Source organism: Nelumbo nucifera, chromosome 2 (genome assembly GCF_055504915.1).
Source record: "Nelumbo nucifera cultivar China Antique chromosome 2, China Antique-T2T, whole genome shotgun sequence".
Lineage (NCBI taxonomy): Eukaryota > Viridiplantae > Streptophyta > Magnoliopsida > Proteales > Nelumbonaceae > Nelumbo > Nelumbo nucifera.
Genome location: NC_142650.1, coordinates 19,695,810 through 19,715,031, shown reverse-complemented (window position 1 = coordinate 19,715,031; position 19,222 = coordinate 19,695,810). Strand labels below are relative to the sequence as shown.

Below are 19,222 nucleotides of genomic sequence, written 5' to 3'. Positions count from 1 at the left end.
AGTACTCACAGATAATCTCTTTCTTCCCTAAGCTACTTGGAGTCCCTGCAACCCCCTTGGGTTTCTCTCCCATATTAGCAAAGTGATCATTTAGACCAACCCCTTGGACCGGGACAAGTCTTCTGCTTTCTTCATTACTTACCAAGGCATATGCTTGAGACAGTGAGACACTATCCTTGGATAAAATATTTTGCTTTGTAATGTCGTACTCTGGATTTAGCCCTGTCAAGAACTCAAATACCCTGTTTATCTCAACTAGTTTTCTGTAGGTCTCAGCATCCTTAGTGGTGTCCCAGGCTACAGCTTCTATCAAATCTATTTCTTGCCATAAAGACTTCAGTGTTGAAAAGTATACAATTAATGGTTTCTCCCCCTGTCTCAAATTCTTTACATCACTTCTCAACTTGTAAACCCTGGCCACATTTAATTTTTGGGAATATGTTTCAGCAACACTATCCCAAATTTCCTTTGCTAAATTCATCCACAAATAGTGCTAACTAATCTGTGGTTGCATTGAGTTCACAAGCCATCCAATAACAGTATAATTTTCTTGCATCCACTTTTCATATGATGGATCATCTTCTGGAGGTTTGCTCCCGGATAAAATCCCATTTGCCTCTACTACAAATATGAATTTTTTACTGATTTTGACCAAGCCAGATAATTAGTTCCATCCAGCTTGACTGTGGTCACAGCCAGTAGAGAGTCTACAAAGGCTCTCGGAACTTGTCCGGATTCAGCAACATGCTTGTTTTCAAAGTCTGAGGAGTTCATCTTCTTAAATACTTCAAAAATGACTTCAAACAACTTCGAATAACAACAAATGAAGACAGAACAAAAATTGTGTTGTGAGCCAACCTCTATGCAGTCGTACCAATAACCTGTGCCACACCCGGAAGCTGGGAGAAACAGAGAAAACTCAGCCGCTCCTTGTAGACTTCACAGAACACCAATCTACTTGATTCGATCTTAAGAAGAATGAGAAGGCCTTCAGTCACTGAGCGCCCAGGTCAAACTCCCTGTGGGGCCCGCAATCAGATTTCTCCAAAAAAATTAGGGTTTTGGGCAACACACTTGAATCTGTCAAGAGGATGACAAAACCAGTCCCCTTCTCTCCAAAAACCACTAACAACTGGGCTGAAATAGGTTTCTTTAACTATTCATACGATTCAGTTCTCCATACACACTGTATGGGAAAAAAAGTGAAAAAAAAGGGAAAAACGAGCCTGCTCTGATACCAAGAAGAAAAACAGCCTTTTGAGAAGAAAAGATTGTTTAGAAAGTTGCAAAAATTCAAAAGAAAGTAGCAGAAATCAGAGTTCAAGAGGAGAGAAGAAGAAGAAGAAGAAGGTGGCGGCAACTTGGGTTCAGAGAGAGAGATCTTCTAACATAATCCCTTCTCTTACTCCCTTAATTCTGTTTCATTAAGTTAAACTTTAGTAATTTATAGAGAAACCCCTAGTTGGGCAGAAAATTAAAAAGACATAACATAAGAAAAAATAAAGCCCAGATTAAAGCCCATTACAACAAAGAACATAAAAGATAAAAAGGATAAATAGCCTATGGGCTTCTTTACAGTTTTATATATTTGGGTGTCTTAAGCGTTTGTTGGTTGTTTAGTGGGTGTTTTATCTTTTTCATTCCGGTGATTGCTTATCACCTTTCTTGTATCCTATTTCTATTTGGGTTTCTAGCCGTTAAAGGGCAACTTTTTGCCCTTAATATCAATAAAAATAATATTTTTATATAATATACAACAAAAAACATAAAAGATAAAAAGGATAAATAGCCTATGGGCTTCTCTACGGTTTTATATATTTGGGCGTCTTAAGCGTTTGTTGGTTGTTTAGTGGGTGTTTTATCTTTTTCATTCGGGTGATTGCTTATCACCTTTCTTGTATCCTATTTCTATTTGGGTTTCTAGCCGTTAAGGGCAACTTTTTGCCCTTAATATCAATAAAAATAATATTTTTATATAATAATCAAAATGAGATATCTTTTTTTTTTTGAAAAATATCGAACATCTTCCTCCTCTCCCTTCTTTGTTAATGTTTGCCGTTGATAACTCTAAGTCGAGTGACGACCTCTCAGCCAGACCAAGACCTTCAATCCATTGGCCATGTGTGCCATCAAGAGCGGAACAAAAACAGGCTCAAACTCGAACTGCTTCAGCAGCGAATCCATCACGTACTTCACCTGAACAAAAGCCATCTCTTTCCTCGGGCACACCCTGCGTCCGGCTTGAAACACCGGGAACTTGAGGTGCCGCTCGGACCCAAGACACAATGCTCGTTTAATCGGACAATCAACTTCTCTGTCTTTCTTCTCTCTCCAAAAGCGAAAAGTGAAAGCGTGATGTGTTGCCGATGCTGACGCTGTGACGCAGGCACCCAAACTTTGTGAAGTCTTCTTGCCATTCTTGTTCAACTCTGATCGACTGTTTTTAAACCATTTGAATTCTCCTTCGATTTGAACACTTATAGACAGATATATAAATCCTCAAATAACAATCACGATGCTAAGGGTGGAATGACTGACTTTTACCCTTGGATGCAGAAATTGACAGGAACACCACACAACCACGCTAGTCTCTGTTATGTTCACTATATGAAGGAGGGTTGGTTGCAATGATGATGATTGATGAGTAAAGGGGAAATAGTCCCAGCAAACGCTAGTCTCTGTTATGTTCACTTGACTTAGAATTATCAACGGCAAACGTTAACAGAGAAGCCACCAGATGAGGAAGACGAATGCCCCTTATATGATATTTTTGAAAAAAAGATATCTCATTTCGGTTATTATATAAAAATATTATTTTTATTGATATTAAGGGCATAAAGTTGCCCTTAACGGCTAGAAACCCTTTCTATTTTAATTTAATTTTATTTATCTTCAAAAAAATGATGAAAGTGGTTTTTTTTTTTTCATTTCCTCTTTGTATTTTGGCTCCCAAGTAAGGGTAAACTTATACTTTCAACAACATTTTAAACTTTTAGTCTCTGGTGTGAACAGTAACTCGAGACACCTTGTAACATTTCTTCTTCTTCTTCTTCTCTTCTCCCTTCTCCTTTCTCTTCTTCTTCCTTTGGTTTTAGGCTTCACCTTAAACAATTTGTTTACCAAGAGTTTTGGCATTGACCACAGAATGTGATGGCATGGATGTGCCTGCATCACTTCCATTATTTAGAAAATCATTCATTGATATTCTGTAATTCATCTTTATTTTTCCACAACGTTATATACAATTCATAAACCCCCAATTTCAAATCCCAAAGAAGACTATGAGCTTGCCCCAAATCTGCCCTGTTAGTATCTTTGAATTCAGGCTGAATTATGTGCCTGAATTATCAGTAAGCCATCTTATTCTTGTCCTCATCTGCAAATATGTGCCCTTTACTTTCCTTCAAAGTAACCTAGTAAACTGTGAAATAATGATACTCCATATGGTTTTGCCTTTATATATGTGTATATGTATGAAGGTTCAGGTAGGGAGCTCCCCTACACAAACCCACCTATTTCTGTATGTGGAAAGATCCTGTGGCTGATCAAGGCCATCCATCGCATAGGGGACCAATGGATTGGGCACATGTTCAGTCCCACTGTCCATATCATCCATATCCTCCTTCATATATCGGTGTTTTTCAGAACTGGTTTTAGCCATTTAATTTTATTTTATTTTTAAATTACCTATAAAAGTGGTCCTATTTTGCACACCTCCAAGATGTTTTTGGCCAAAATCTTTTCCATGGATACAGGGTGGTGAGATAGGAACACAGATTATTTCGAGCTCCAGACTAATTTGCCATGTTTAAGATTCCTTGGTCACTTTGTGAAGCTCACTAAACAACCTATCTAAGCTTCCATATTACTCTGCTGCTTAGGAGTATAATGTGTTAAACTCTATAACTGTGATTGAACTGTGCTGCTTGTCATGTGTATTGTTCTTTGTTCATGCATCATACATGTTAAGGTAGTTTTCTGGATTGCATAGAAGTGTATAGCAATTCCTATACAGGAAAAAACAGTAAAACTGATCTCCAAACCCACTTAAATGATTAGCTGTTCAGTATTTAACAGACTTGTTTCTTGTCTATTATTTTCTTTTGTTATTAAATTAGTTTGTGGATTTAGATTTGAAGAAGCACTTCTGGCCCCATGTCAATTGTGTTCAACCTGACTTGAATAATAGAACACTTGTCAGGACCTGTACGATGCACAGGCTTTGCTGCAAGAAATTGAGCTAGAAGGAGTCTTATGTCATTCCTTATTGGGTTAAGTTCGACTAAATCCATCACAAACATTATTTTTGTGGTATGCATTGTTTGATAAAGCTGTATTAAATTTCATTAAATTATTATTTTTATAATATTTATTGAGGTTGATTATACCAATGTTTTAAAAATTGACCTGGACCTGGAACCATTTTGGCCACCGGTTTTTGGGTCAGTGGTTCAACCATCCAGTCCGAATGGACGACTTGTTGCAATTAAAAAAATAAAATAATAAAAAATGAAAATAAAAAGGCCAAAAACCGTTGTTCGAGTTGAATGGGTTGATGGTTTGACCACCCAAGTCAGTGGGTCGTTGACCAAGTCAACAGTTTTTTTGGGCAAAGGAATGGTTTAGGGGTGAAATGGAACCGGTTGTCTGGACGGTTTCTAAACTGAATGGTTCAACCATCCAAGTTGGTGATGGTTCAAGTTGTTGAAGATCAAGAAAACCATAAGAAGACATTACAGATCAAAGGTTGTAGCTTGTAAGATGGTTGTGGTTTTGGTTGTTTTTGAGTTTAGATGTATGTTGGTGGGGTTTTCATGTGGTTTTTGTCTTTGTTGGCTTGAGCTTTGAGCTTTGTCTTTGGGCTGTTTTTGGGATCTTTTGCTGTTGTGAGGCTTTTGTTTTGTAGTGATTTTGTGGGCTCTAGTTTCTGCTGGCCTTTCTGAGGCTAGGCTTGCTTGGAGTGCTTGTGTTAAGTCTTGAAGTTCTACTTTTCTCTCTCTTCTTTTTCTCAAGTGACTCCTGGTCACTCCCCTCTGTAATTTCTTTTTTCCTTTTAATATATTTTATTTTATTACAAAAAAATGATGGTTCAAAAACCATGGATTATACAATATTATGTATTGTATAAACAATACATAATATAAAGTATTGTATTTTTTAGATATTATATATAATATATATTATAGGTGTCATATTATAATATATATATATATATATAATATAAAAGATAATATAAAATAATATATCGTACACATTATCTATTGGGGGGTTATTGTTCTCAATCGTCGTTGACCTGAATAGTTGGATTGTTTGACATGGAAATCATCCAGGCAATTGGCTTTGTTTCACCCCTGAACCATTTCTTTGTCAAAAGTTGTTGACTTGGTCAATAATCCATTGGCCCGGGCAGTTAACCCGTTCAATCTGGATAATGGTTTTTGGTTGTTTTTTATTTTAACTATTATTTTTGTTATTTTTATATTTTAGTCTTTTAAATTGCAATAGGTTGTTCGTTCAAACCAAACGGTCGAATCGCTAACCTAGAAATCGGTGACCAAAACGGTTTTGGTTCTAGGTTGGTTTTAAAACATTGGGACAAATACTACCCCATCCTGTCCTTGGTCACCGAAGTTTGGGCTTCGCTGAAACCCACCCAAAACCCAACCGATAGTTAAAACAATTGCCTTGATCAGGGTGGGGTAAGTTGGAGCCCCAGTAGGGGCAGGTTAGATTGCCATCTTTACTTGGGTTTTCAAATGCACTATAGAAAGATACAAATGAAAAGATGAAAGTCTGATTGGTATCCCTATAGGGTTGGGTCGGGTTCGGAAACTATGTCATTATGTCGGGTTTGAGTAGAAGCATTAGAGGGTTGGGTTAGGGTGAAGGCAAACCCATATTAAACCTGACTTGTTGTGTTTATTTTTCATTATTTTAAAATTGAATTTAAATCAATTTTAATAATTTAAGTTATGATATTCTGCTAAGTTTCCTATTGTTTAAAATTTTTAATAATGAGAATTTGTTATTATAAATTAAGTGTGAAGGAAAACCCATATTGAACCCAGTTTGTTGTGTTTATTTTCATTATTTTAAAATTGAATTTAAATCAATTTTAATTTATTAGTAAATTGTTATTGATGTGTAATTTAAGTTATGATATTGTGCTAAGTTTACTACTGTTTAAATTTTTTAATAATGTCAGAATTTGTTATTATGAATTAAGTATAATATTCTTGTAATTAATTTTACAATTATTATTGTTAAAATTGAAAACCAGTAATTTATTTTGATTTTTCTATTCTGTTAATCATTTTTAAATGGAAATTATATGAATAATTTTATGATTTACTAACATTAGTTAACTAACTAATTAATTTTTCAAATTATTATTATTAATAGAGTTTAACATACTGTAAAATCCCTATATGATTCTAGGTTAAAGTAGAGAAGAAGAAGAGAAAGAAGAAGAAGAGGAGAAGGAGGAGGAGAAGAAGGGTTCGGCCAGATTAGGAAAAATCAGTCCACCTCTAGCCGATCCACTTGTATTTATCTCAAATAATATAGTTACAAGAAAGACCATATTGTCCCTCATAAGTGATGGGACACATAACTTAAACTTAAATAAAATTGACCTTTCACTCTCAAATAGATAAACCCAAATGACCAAAATACCCCTGATTTGTATATTCTAACACTCCCCCTCAAGCTGGAGAGTATATGTCATATAGTCTCAGTTTGTCACAAATATAATCTACTCTGCCCCGAGACAATCCCTTTGTAAAGAGATCTGCCCACTGATTTCCTGAGCTCACATGAGATGTGGTTATCATTCCACTTATCACTTTCTCTCTCACAAAGTGACAATCAACCTGAATATGCTTGGTTCTCTCATGGAAGACTGGGTTGGAAGAGATGTGAACAGCAGCCTGGTTATCACAGTATAGTCTCATGGGTTTGTTAACCGAGAACCCCATCTCTTGTAGCAAGTTCTTCAACCATACTAGTTCACATGTGGTATGAGCCATAACTTTGTATCAGCTTCTACACTACTCCTTGCCACCACTGTTTGTTTCTTGCTCTTCCAAGTTACAAAATTGTCACCAAGGAAGGTACAATACCCTGTAGTTGATCTCTTGTCTGATATAGAACCAGCCCAATCAGCATCTGTATACCCTACTATTTCAAGAGTCCCTCCACTTCGGTATAGCAAACCACGGCCTGGAGCACCCTTCAGGTACCTAACAATCCTTAGAACTGCTTCCCAATGAGGAATCCGAGGATGTTGCATAAACTGACTCACCATACTCATAGCAAATGATATATTTGGTCGGGTAATAGTCAGATAATTCAACTTTCCCACCAACCTCCTGTATCTTCTAGGATCATCAAACTCTTCATCTGCATCAACACTCAACTTGACATTAAGTTCCATAGGAGTCTCTGCTAGTTTAGCACCTAACAGTCCTGTTTCTTCAAGTAGGTCAAGAACATATTTTCTTTGACATAAGTTAATTCCATGCCTTGACCTTGCAACTTCTATTCCCGGGAAGTACTTCAGCTTACCCAAATCTTTCGTATTGAAGTGGTCTTGTAGGAATTTCTTCAACCTGTCAATCCCGTTACTGTCACTCCTAGTTATGACAATATCATCCACATACACCACTAGCAAGATTTTCCCATCTTTTGAATCATGGTTGAACACAGAATGGTTACCTGACACTGTTTCATCCCAAAGTCTTTCACTACTTCACTGAACCTGCCAAACCAAGCACGTGGAGATTGTTTCAGTCCATAAATTGCCTTTTTGAGTCTACAAACCTTACCATCCTCCCTCTGAGCAACAAACCCTGGCGGTTGCTCCATATACACTTCCTCAATGAGATCACCATGTAGGAAAGCATTTTTTATGTCAAGTTGCATAAGTGGCCAATCATACATAGCAGCTAATGAAATCAACACCCGAACTGAACCAATTTTAGCCATAGGAGAAAATGTCTCCATATAATCCACACCATACAACTGAGAATAGCCCTTGGCCACTAACCTGGCCTTCAATCGCTCCACACTGCCATCTGGAAGATACTTCACTGTGTAGACCCACTTACACCCAACAACATGCTTACTAGGAGGAAGAGCAGTGAGCTCCCACGTGTGATTGTGTTGTAGAGCAGAGAGTTCCTCTTCCATGGCTTGCCGCCACCCTGGGGAGGCAAGGGCTTCCTGGACAGTCTTGGGAATGGAAACAGATGATAGCAATGATATAAAGTTGCAATGAGAAGCAGAAAGGTGAGCAACAGAAACATAGTGTGAAATAGGATGAGAGGTACAAGTGCGTTTACCTTTTCGCAGGGCAATAGGAAGATCAAGATCTAAGGGAGAAGAAGCAATGACGGGATCTGTTGACGAGGGCTGAATTGGAGGAGGGACCGGTGCTCTTCTGTGAGTATACACTTGTGTGATTGGTGGCCTCTCAGTAGGAACTGGCATGGGAGGTGAATCTGTAACTGGAATGGGAGCCACGGGAAGGGGATCCACAACAGGGACAGGAAGAGGAACTACGGAGGAAGGAGAAGAAACCACAGAATCTGAGAAAAAAAGGAACTGATTCAAAGAAGGTGACATCGGAGCACACAAACGACTTATGGAATTTAGGGTTATAGCACTTATACCCTTTTTGAGTCCTCGAGTAGCCAAGGAAGATACACTTAGTAGCTTGTGCATCTAACTTGTCTAAACCAGGCCCCAAGTTTTGAACAAAACAAACACATCCAAAGACTCTTGGGGTGAGAGGGAACGAAGACAAGGTGGGAAACAACACTGAGAAGGGGGATTGATTTGCAAGGATGGACATGGGCATCCGATTGATGAGAAAACAGGATGTGAGGACAACATTACTCCAAAAATGCTTTGGGACATTCATATTAAGCATCAAGGACCGAGCAGTTTCAAGGAGATGTCGATTTTTCCATTCAGCTACACCGTTCTGTTGTAGGGTGTAGGCACAAGAAGTTTGATGAAATATCCCATGGTGCTCTAAGTATTGCTGAAATGGTATTGAGATGTACTCTTTGGCATTATCGGAGCAAAGAATTTTAATATGAACACCAAATTGGGTATGTATTTCAGCATAAAATTTTTGAAAAATAGAAAACAATTCACTGCGATCTTTCATAAGATAAATCCATGTCATCCTTGAAAATTCATCAACAAAAATTACAAAATACTTATAGCCATTGTATGACATCACTTTGATCGGACCCCAAACATCAAAATGAACTAAAGAAAAAGGACTCGTGACACGACTATCAATTCTTGGACTAAAAGAGACTCTATGATGTTTCCCAAGGTGACATGACTCACAATCCAAAGATGAAAGATGACTCAAGGAAGGAACCAGCAACTTCAGAGCCTTGAGAGAAGGATGACCAAGTCTGCGGTGCCATTGAAGAGGAGTAAGAGACGACTGAAAAGCTACTGGAGGCCACCACCATCAAGGTAATACAATCCACCTGCCTCATGCCCTCCACCAATCTTCATCCCCGTCTTGAGATCCTGAAGCACACAAAAAGAGGGATAAAAAGTTATGGAACAATTAAGTGACTTGGTTAATCTACTAACAAACATAAGGTTAAAGGGGAACTTGAGAATATATAAAACAAATGATAAAGACAAGGAGGAGAGATCAACATCACCAGCACCACAGATGGGAGATGTAGAACCATTAGCAAGAGTAACTGTTTAAGATGTGGAGGACCGAGAAAGAGAAGAAAATACATTAGGAGTCCTAGACATATGGTCCGAGGCTCCAGAGTCAATGATCCAGTGTGAAGGCTTGGAATCCAAGCAAGCCATACCTGAATGGGCAAGGGTAGCGGAGTTCTGCTGAGATGTCTGAAGGAATTGCTCATATACTGCATGGGGTACACTCACCATCTCCTTCCCAGAAGCACTAGTAGATGTGGAGGGGATCGGGTCAGTTTGCTGACTTTCAGTAATTGTACCACTACCCTTAGTCATAGCATGGTTAGCCCAAGTGTTGGGTGGACCATGTAAATCATAGCAGAAATTAACCATGTGCCCTTCTAATCCACAATGTGTACACTTCCTAGGGGGCATTACTTCTTCCTTTACCACGACCTCCCCCTGAGTCCCAACCTCCACTCCGGCCACCAGCACGGTTAAACATGGGACCACCACAGTTACCTGGAAGTCCACCACCACCACCTCTATTTCCATGGCCTCCCCCTCTAGTCACCACAAAACCAGATCTGTCCGAGAGAGAGAAATGCTCTATAGACTCAATAGATGTCCTTCTAAGATGGGCAAAAACTTCTTCAAGTGAGGGAAGAGCAGACCCCCCCCCCCCCCCCAGTATTTGTGCTCAGACAGGCTCATATTCAGCCTTCAAACCCACTAGAAACCTTGTCACATCAAGTTGCTCACGCTGTTGTTGTTGAATCTGAACATCCTGTGTCAGAGGATGATACACATTGAGCTCATTTCGGATATTCCTCAGACTTGCATAGTAATCCTCCAAGCTTTGATTGCCTTGCTTCAGATTAAAGTACTCTTGGTACAACTGATACACCCTAGTTGTATTGTCTTGTCCGGAGTACAGTTTCTTAGCATGATCCCGGATTTCTTTAGCTGTATCTAGGAACATAAAGTTCACACTAATTTTTGGTTCCATGCTATTCCACAACCATGTCATTATTTGTGCATCTTCCTGTTCCCAGTCATTAAACCCCAGAGAATCAGAGGAGGGTTTCTCCTCTCTCACATGTTTTACCTTTTTCTTGGCCTTTAAAAACACCTCCACAGCTTTTGCCCACGGCACATAATTCTCACCATTCAACTTAGTAGATGTCATTTGAACATTTAGGTAATCTGGAGAAATCATAACGCCTGTTTTATTGTCATTCCCATCTCCAATCGATGCCATCTTAACTAATTCACCTTCAAATATTCAGCACAACTTACGCACTTCAACAAAACTTATCTCACTTTCAGCACCACCAACTTCTTCAAATACACATTGCACATCAAATACAAAAGCTGAAATCACTCAATCATTAAATCAAACACCTGTATTGCGCACTGCAGAACCATTCACACACCAAATACAAGGGCTGAAGTCACTTGGTCATTAAATCAAACACCTGTACTGCACACTGCAGAACCATTCACACACTAGATACAAGGGTTCACTTTCAACTATTCAGAATCATCCACACACCATTCAACACAGTACAACTACCACCACACCACTACTGTTGTGAACTTCAGCAGTCGAAACACTCTACTTTCCACACACATATGAGGTAAAAAAAGAGGAGAACAAGGCTGATATGCACACTAGTCACTCCAAACCTCCACAAAAAAAATATTTTGAACCAAAACACAGCATTTACAGTCCACTGTTTGGGCAAAAAACAGAACTGTTCATACCTGTTCACAAACAGCCCTCTTCGTATCACAGAGTAGAGGGCATCTAGTACACAACCTCAACGACCACCACCACAGTAACTGGAGGCATACTCACCTCCAAAACCACAAAACGACTACTCCTTTTTTGGCCCCTTGTCGAGCTTCCACTCAGGCTAGCAGAAAATCGAAGAAGGCTGAAATGGTTGGCGGCGAACCCAGGAAGAAGACAAACAGTAAAGAAAGAAAAAATGAGTGAAAAGAGAACTAGGTTTTATTGCTCTGATACCATGTAAAATCCCTATATGATTCTAGGTTAAAGTAGAGAAGAAGAAGAGAAAGAAGAAGAAGAGGAGAAGAAGAAGGAGGAGAAGAAGGGTTCAGCCAGATTAGGAAAAATCAGTCCACCTCTAGCCGACCCACTTGTATTTATCTCAAATAATATAGTTACAAGAAAGACCATATTATCCCTCATAAGTGATGGGACACATAACTTAAACTTAAATAAAATAGACATTTCACTCTCAAATAGATAAATCCAAATGACCAAAATACCCCTGATTTGTGTATTCTAACACATACAATAATATGGGTAATGTCAACACATGGGGCCCATATTGTATGTTATACCCATAAATAGTTCAAGTTGTCTGTCTATCTTTTCTTTACTTGTCTATAACTTGACATCATTTCTACTGTGTATATGCATTTGTTGTCTTTCTTTGATAAAAGGATGAAATAAATAAATAATACTTATCAAAAAGATACTTATAAAAAATAAAAGGGTGGCCCAGTGAATGAGGCTTCCACCAATGTGGGGAGGGACAGATGTATACAGCCTTAGCCCTGCACATACAGAGAGGCTGTTTCCAAGATTTGTCAAAAAAGTACTTATAAAAAAATACTTACAGAAAAAAAAAAGATGAAATACATAATAGGTGCATGGTTAGAGAAAAGGTGCACACTTGCTTGTTTCTGTGTATATATGCATTTGTTGCTAAGCATGCATGATTCTTTGCTATTGTAATAATGTGTCATACTATCATATTCTTGGATATTATGATGTTTGAAACCATGCTACGACTCATTAGTGGGATGGAAAAGTTCCTAACCTTTACTTTTTATTGTTGCTATTTGTTCTTTGTCACTGAAGCTTGTCCATTAGGTTCTTACTGTCCACTTGCAACACTCAATAAAACCACTGGAGTATGCGATCCGTAAGTTGTGATTAAGTCTGAAAGATCCTATATCACATATTTTTTATTGTTTATATTCTGAGTTAATATTTATGCCTAGAAATAAAAAACATACAGATATAGTTATCAACTACCTCCAGGAAAGCTAGATCATCAATGTGGTGGAGCAGATATTTGGGCTGATGTTGTTAGCAGTTCTGAGGTATTCTGTTCACCAGGATCATACTGTCCAACTACCATCGAAAAAATTCCTTGCAGCAGCGGGTATTGATTTGTACCCTCAAACTCCAGCATTTATCCATTACTTTGGTAGTTGCAATTTTCCCTTCTATTTGCAGCATATTTTGACAATTATGACTGAGAGCATGTCTTATCCTTCTTGATGACTGATGGATAATTTTTTTTGGGGTAGCTCTGACAATATTTTTTGTTCACTCTTGGTGTTTCATCATTTCTATTTACTAAATCTGTTCTACCATGCAATGGCAGACATTACTGCAGGATGGGTTCTACATCTGAGAAGAGTAAGTTTCTTTTTTTTTTTTATATGTACCTGATATCCTAAACAAATGCTTCTTAATTCTTGTTTTTTAATATGCTGTATAGGGTAAAGAAAATCTCTGTCATGGCATTGCTTAAATGTTGGCAAACAGCTGTAGAATATAAGAGAATTGTTTAAGTATAACTAATTGTGGAGCTCCCTATCATTATCTATTCTCATATACTAGAGATTTCTTGATTTATGGGGAGGAAAGTTAGAAAATGAAACATGACAGAACCATATGCAGTAGTCTAAAAGAACATTAACAAAACCTGAATTGGTGCTTGTTACAGTTCAGATCTGTACTGGTTTCAGTTCTAGAATAGTTGAGGGAGAAGAGAGAAGATAGAAAGAAGTGAAGGAAGAGAAGAGAATAGAAAAAGAAATGGAAGAGAAAGGCTGGTCCGAGCTAGAGAAGTAGTTTCTCTCTAGTCGGCCAGATATTATTTATAGGTTTCTAATTAAAAGCACAAAGACAATTATGTCCCTAATTAAGTATGGGAGAAATACTTAAAACCAGAATATAACAGCCATTACACCACACTATTAACATAAAATGAAATGACCAAACTACCCCTTTACAGCCAATCTAACACTCCCCCTCAAGTTGGTGAGTATATGTCATATAGTCTTAGCTTGTTACATATGTAATCCACTCTTCCTCGACTCAACCCTTTGGTGAACAAGTCTGTCCATTGACTTCCTGTGTTTACATATGCAATACTTATCACTCCATCAAGCACCGTCTTTCTCACAAAGTGACAATCAACTTCTATACGTTTTGTTCTCTCATGGAAAACTAGATTTGAGGAAATGTGGACTGCAACTTGGTTGTCACAATATAGCTTTATAAGGGTATCAATCGAGTACCCCATCTCTTGTAAGAGGTTTCTCAACCATACTAGTTCACGTGTAGTGTGTGCCATGGCTCTATATTCAGATTCAGCACTTCTTCTTGCTCTTCCATGTCACCAAATTGCCCCCCAAAAAGGTACAATACCCTATAGTGGACCTCTTGTCAGATATTGAACTGGCCCAACCAACATCTATGTATCCTCTCTCTCAAGACTTCCTCCACTCTTATATAACAAGCCATGACCTAGAGCTCCCTTAAAGTACCTTACAATCCTTAGAATTGCATCCCAATGTGGAACCTAGGGATTTTGCATAAACTGACTCACCACACTAACTGCAAATGAGATATCTAGCCGAGTAATGGTTAGGTAATCCAGCTTACTGACAAACCTCCTGTACCTTTCAGGATCTTCAAACTCCTCATTTGCATCACTACTCGACGACATTTTGTTCCATGGGTGTTTTAGCTGGTTTGGCACCCAACAATCCTGTCTCCTCTAACAGATCAAGAACATACTTCCTTTGGCATAGATTAATACCATGCTTAGACCTTGCTACCTCTATCCCCAAGAAATATTTTAATTTACCAAGATCCTTTGTCTGGACGTGATCATGCAGAAAGGTCTTCTGCCTATCAATCCCCAAACTATCACTACCGGTAATAACAATGTCATCTACTTATACCACCAACAAAATCTTCTCAACACCTAAATCGTAGCTAAATATTGAATGGTCAACTTGACGCTGTCTCATGCCAAATTCTTTCTCCACTTCACTGAATCTACCAAACCATGCATGGGGAGACTATTTAAGTCCATAAATGGCCTTCTTGAGTCTACACACCTTACCATCCTCCCCCTAAGCAACAAATTCTAGTGGTTATTCCATGTAGACCTCATCAAGAAGGTCGTCATGTAAAAAGGCATTCTTGATGTCGAGTTGAAAGAAAGGGAAATCATATATAACAACTAGGGATATCAAAACACGGACTAAGCCAATCTTAGCAATAGGAGAAAAGGTATCTGGTAAATACTTGACAATGTATATCCACTTCAACCTATAGCATGCATGCCAAGAGGGAGAGTGGTGAAATCCCACGCATGATTATGAGCTAGAGCTGAGAGTTTTTCTTCCATTGCTTGGCATCACCCTGACACCTTGGAGAGGTAAGAGCTTCCTGGACATTCTTAGGAATAGAAACAAAAAATAATAGAGACAAATAGTCGATAGGAGGTAGGATGTGAGATATAAAAACATAATTAGAAATGGGATGAAGAGTGCAACCGCATTTACCTTTACGCACGACAATGCGAAGGTCAATGTTAGAGAGAGGGGGCGAGGCTGGTATGGTAACAACTGCCAGATTTTTCAACGATGAAGAAACAGGAGGAGGAGCCAATATATGTCGATGCGTATACACTTGCTTGATGGGTGGTTGTTCAATAGGAAGCTGCACTGGAGGTGAAGACTTGGTCACAACTAGAACAAGAGGAATGGGGTCCTCAACAGGAACTGGAAGTGGAAGTGGAGTCATGGAGAAAGAGGATAGACTTCCGACCTAGAGAAAAATGGAAGACTCAATGAACATGACATTGAGACAAACCAAAGAATGTTGGAAATGGGGTTATAACACTTACACCCTTTATGGGTCCTAGAATAGCCAAGAAAGACACGCTTAGTATATCGTGCATCTAATTGGCCATTCCAGGCCCAAGATTACGAACAAAACACACGCACACACACCCCAAAAAACTTTGGGAGTGAGGAAAATGAGACAAGATGGGGAACAAAACAGAGAAGGGAGAATGACTTTCAAGGATAGACATGGGCATTTGATTAATAAGTAAGATGTAAGCACAACATTACCCCAAAAATGTTTGGGTACATTTATATAGTGCAAAAGGGATTAAGTAGTCTTTAAAAGATGGCGGTTTTTTTCTCATCCACCCCATTTTGCTAAGGGGTGTAAGTACATGATGTTTGATGTATAATGCCATGTTCTAAATATTCCTAAAACGGTGTATAAAAATATTCTCGGCCATTATCAGAATGAAGAATCTTACTGTGTATACCAAACTGAGTGTGAATTTCAAGCATGGAACTTTTGGAAAATCGAAAAAAAATCACTTTTTTTCTTTCATAAGATAAAGCCATGTCATCATTGAATAATCATCAACAAAAATTACAAAGTACTTGAAACCATTGTGTGATACTATTATATTTGGACCTAAAATGTCCAAATTGACCAAAGAAAAAGGACTCGACATATGACTATCAACCCTAGGACTAAAGGGAACAAAATGGTGTTTCTTATATTGACACGATTCACATTCCAAAGTAGAAAGACGACTCAATGATAGAACAAGCAGCTTTAGTGCCTTAGAAACGGATGACCAAGCCTGTAGTGCCACTAGAGGGGAGAAAAGGATGATTGAAGAGTTGTCGACAAACCACCACCATCAAGATAATACAATCTAGTAGCTTCATGCCCTTCACTAATCTTCATCCCCATCTTGAGATCTTGAAAAATACATGAAGAAGGGTAAAAGGTAATAGAGCAGTTAAGAGACTTGGTCAATTTACTACATAGACATAAGGTTAAAGGGCAATTTGGGAACATATAAAAACTGAAGACAAAGATAATTACTCTATGTCTACATTACCAAAACCGCAAATGGAAGATATGGATCCATTAGCAAGAGTAACAGTGTGTGATGTAGAGGATTGAGAAAGAGTAGAAAATACACCTGGAGACCCAATCATTTGATTGGAAGCTTGAGAGTTGTTAATCTAATGGGAGGGTTTGGATGCCAAAAAAGCCGTACTTGACTGGGCAAGGGTAACTGTATTTAGGGGTGAGCAAGAAAAACCAAAAACTCGAGTTGAACCAAAATTTTGGTTAATCGAACTGGTTAATTCGGTATTTTAGAAAAAATAAAGCTATTAGTTTGGTTTCGACTAACCAATATTGAAAACCAACGATTAACCAAATCGACCGATATACATATATTTATGTATATTATACATTTATATATATATTTTATATTTTCTATATATTATAAATTAATAAACACACATTATATATAAATATATATTTATAATATATTATATATTATTTAAAATATAATATATATTTATAGTTTTTATTATATATTTATTTTTTATAATATATATTGTAAATATAAAATCCGAAAAACCGATGGACCGAACCAGTAAACATTTTCCCTTTGTTTCATTCCTTCCTTTCTTCCATTGACAGTGTCCCTATTCCTAAGAATGTGGCAGATGCTCTCTTAGTCCCTGAATGGACAGATGTAATGAAGGAGGAAATCAATGCATTACATAAAAATGGTACGTGGGAATTTGTGGATCTTCTTGAAAGAACCAATTGGATGCAAGTGGGTGTTTACAATAAAACATTGGGCTGATGGCATTGTGGAACGGTATAAAGCTTGGTTAGTAACAAAAAGATTTACTCAAATGTATGGAGTAGATCATGTAGAGACTTTTGCACTAGTTGCTAAGATGAACTCTGTTAGAGTCTTTTTCTCCTTGGCCACTAATTTTGATTGGGATCTTCATCAACTTGATATCAAGAATGCTTTCCTAAATGGTGACCTTGAAGAAGAGGTATACATGGTGCAACCTCCTGGTTTTTAGGCTCAAGGCAATGAACAAAAGGTGTGCAGGTTGAAGAAGCCGTTATACGACCTAAAACAATCACCAAGGGCTTGGTTAAATAAATTTCATGTAGCTATACAACAAAAAGGCTATAAACAGTGTCAATCTGACCATACATTGTTTGTGAAAAGGGGAAAAGGTAAAATTGCAGCCTTGATAGTATATGTTGATGATATAATTATCACTGGTGACTAGAAAGATGAAATTCATAAGTTGAAAGAGTTCCTAGCTACTCAGTTTGAGGTAAAAGATCTAGGTCCTCTAAGATATTTTCTTGGGATTGAAGTTGCTGCTCATAGAAGGATACAAGAAAATTGTGAGTAAAATTGTCTGATTCTCCTATAGATCCTAATCACAAATTAGGTGATTGTCAGGGTGAGGTTGTCAAGGATGTGAAGCAGTTTCAGAGGCTTGTAGGAAGACTGCTATGTTTGTCTGACTCGACTAGACAATGCTTATGCTGTGGATATTTTAAGTCAATTCATGCATGCCCCTAAGACCACCCATCTTGAAGTAGCTAAAAGAATTTTCAGATATCTTAAAAAAATTCCAGGTGCTGGTCTGTTGTTTCAAAGGCGTGGACATTTGAAGGTTAAGGTGGACTAGGCTGGATCACTAGATGACAAGAAATCTACTAGTGGATATTGTACCTTTGTGGGGGGTAATCTAGTCACATGGAGTAAAAAACAAAATGTGGTGGCTCGGTCTAGTACTGAAGCAAAATATAGGGAAATGTCTCATGAAGTGGCTGAAATTATGTAGTTGAAAAATTTGTTCAGTGAGTTGGGGTTTACTATTGATAAACCTATGACTTTATATTGTGATAACAAAACTGCTATTAATATTGCTGCCAACCTAGTTCTGCATGACAAAACTAAGCACATAGAAGTTGGCAAACATTTTATTGGGAAAAGGTTGTCAAAGGGGAAGCGTGTACACCCTATATCAGATCTGAAAAGCAACTTGCTGATATATTCACAAAGGGTTTACATCTCGTGACATAATGATTTATGTGACAAGTTGGGCATGATTGACATCTATGTCCCAACTTGAGGGGGAATGTTAAAAGGTTGTTTATGTATGTGTTATGTCAGTGTTAGTACCATAGGGGTACAATTGTAATTTATTGATTATATTATGATTGCCCTAATATAAATATGAGAGCTGGCGCCGCCAACTTTATCTTTTGGCTTTCAACTCTCTTCTTTCCTCTCTCTCTCTCTCTCTCTCTCTCTCTCTTCCCTCTTCTTCCTCCTTCTCTCTTCAACCTTTATCTTCTTTGTTTAATAATAACAACTGTACCCCTTATGGACTGAAGAATATCCTAAGAAGACACACTTGATTGACTTTGGATCAAATTTCAATTTAGAAGGACTCATGTCATGGACAAAGAAAACACACCCAATGACCTTAAGAGGGAGATGGAAGGCATCCTTATTGGGAAAAAGAAGCTGATGAGGAGAGTGGAGATGAAGGGTCCATGAGGGAAGTTTGTTAATAAGACATACATCTGGAATAACAT

General features: G+C 38.0%; 1 protein-coding gene across 5 annotated transcripts in view; it reads left to right on the top strand.

The window, feature by feature from the left end:
• Nucleotides 1–19,222, top strand: part of LOC104595416 (ABC transporter G family member 28-like) — a 133,378-nt gene that overhangs the window by 12,400 nt on the left and 101,756 nt on the right. For all 5 annotated transcript variants that reach the window (XR_016082748.1, XR_016082749.1, XM_088898737.1 and 2 more), the window contains exons 5-7: nucleotides 12,581–12,644; nucleotides 12,741–12,887; nucleotides 13,113–13,147. Coding sequence is in view for 3 of the 5 variants with exons in the window: in XM_088898737.1 (XP_088754863.1) it covers nucleotides 12,581–12,644; nucleotides 12,741–12,887; nucleotides 13,113–13,147 (246 nt within the window). In the remaining 2 variants the exon portion in view is untranslated. The remainder of the gene's footprint in view (nucleotides 1–12,580; nucleotides 12,645–12,740; nucleotides 12,888–13,112; nucleotides 13,148–19,222) is intronic.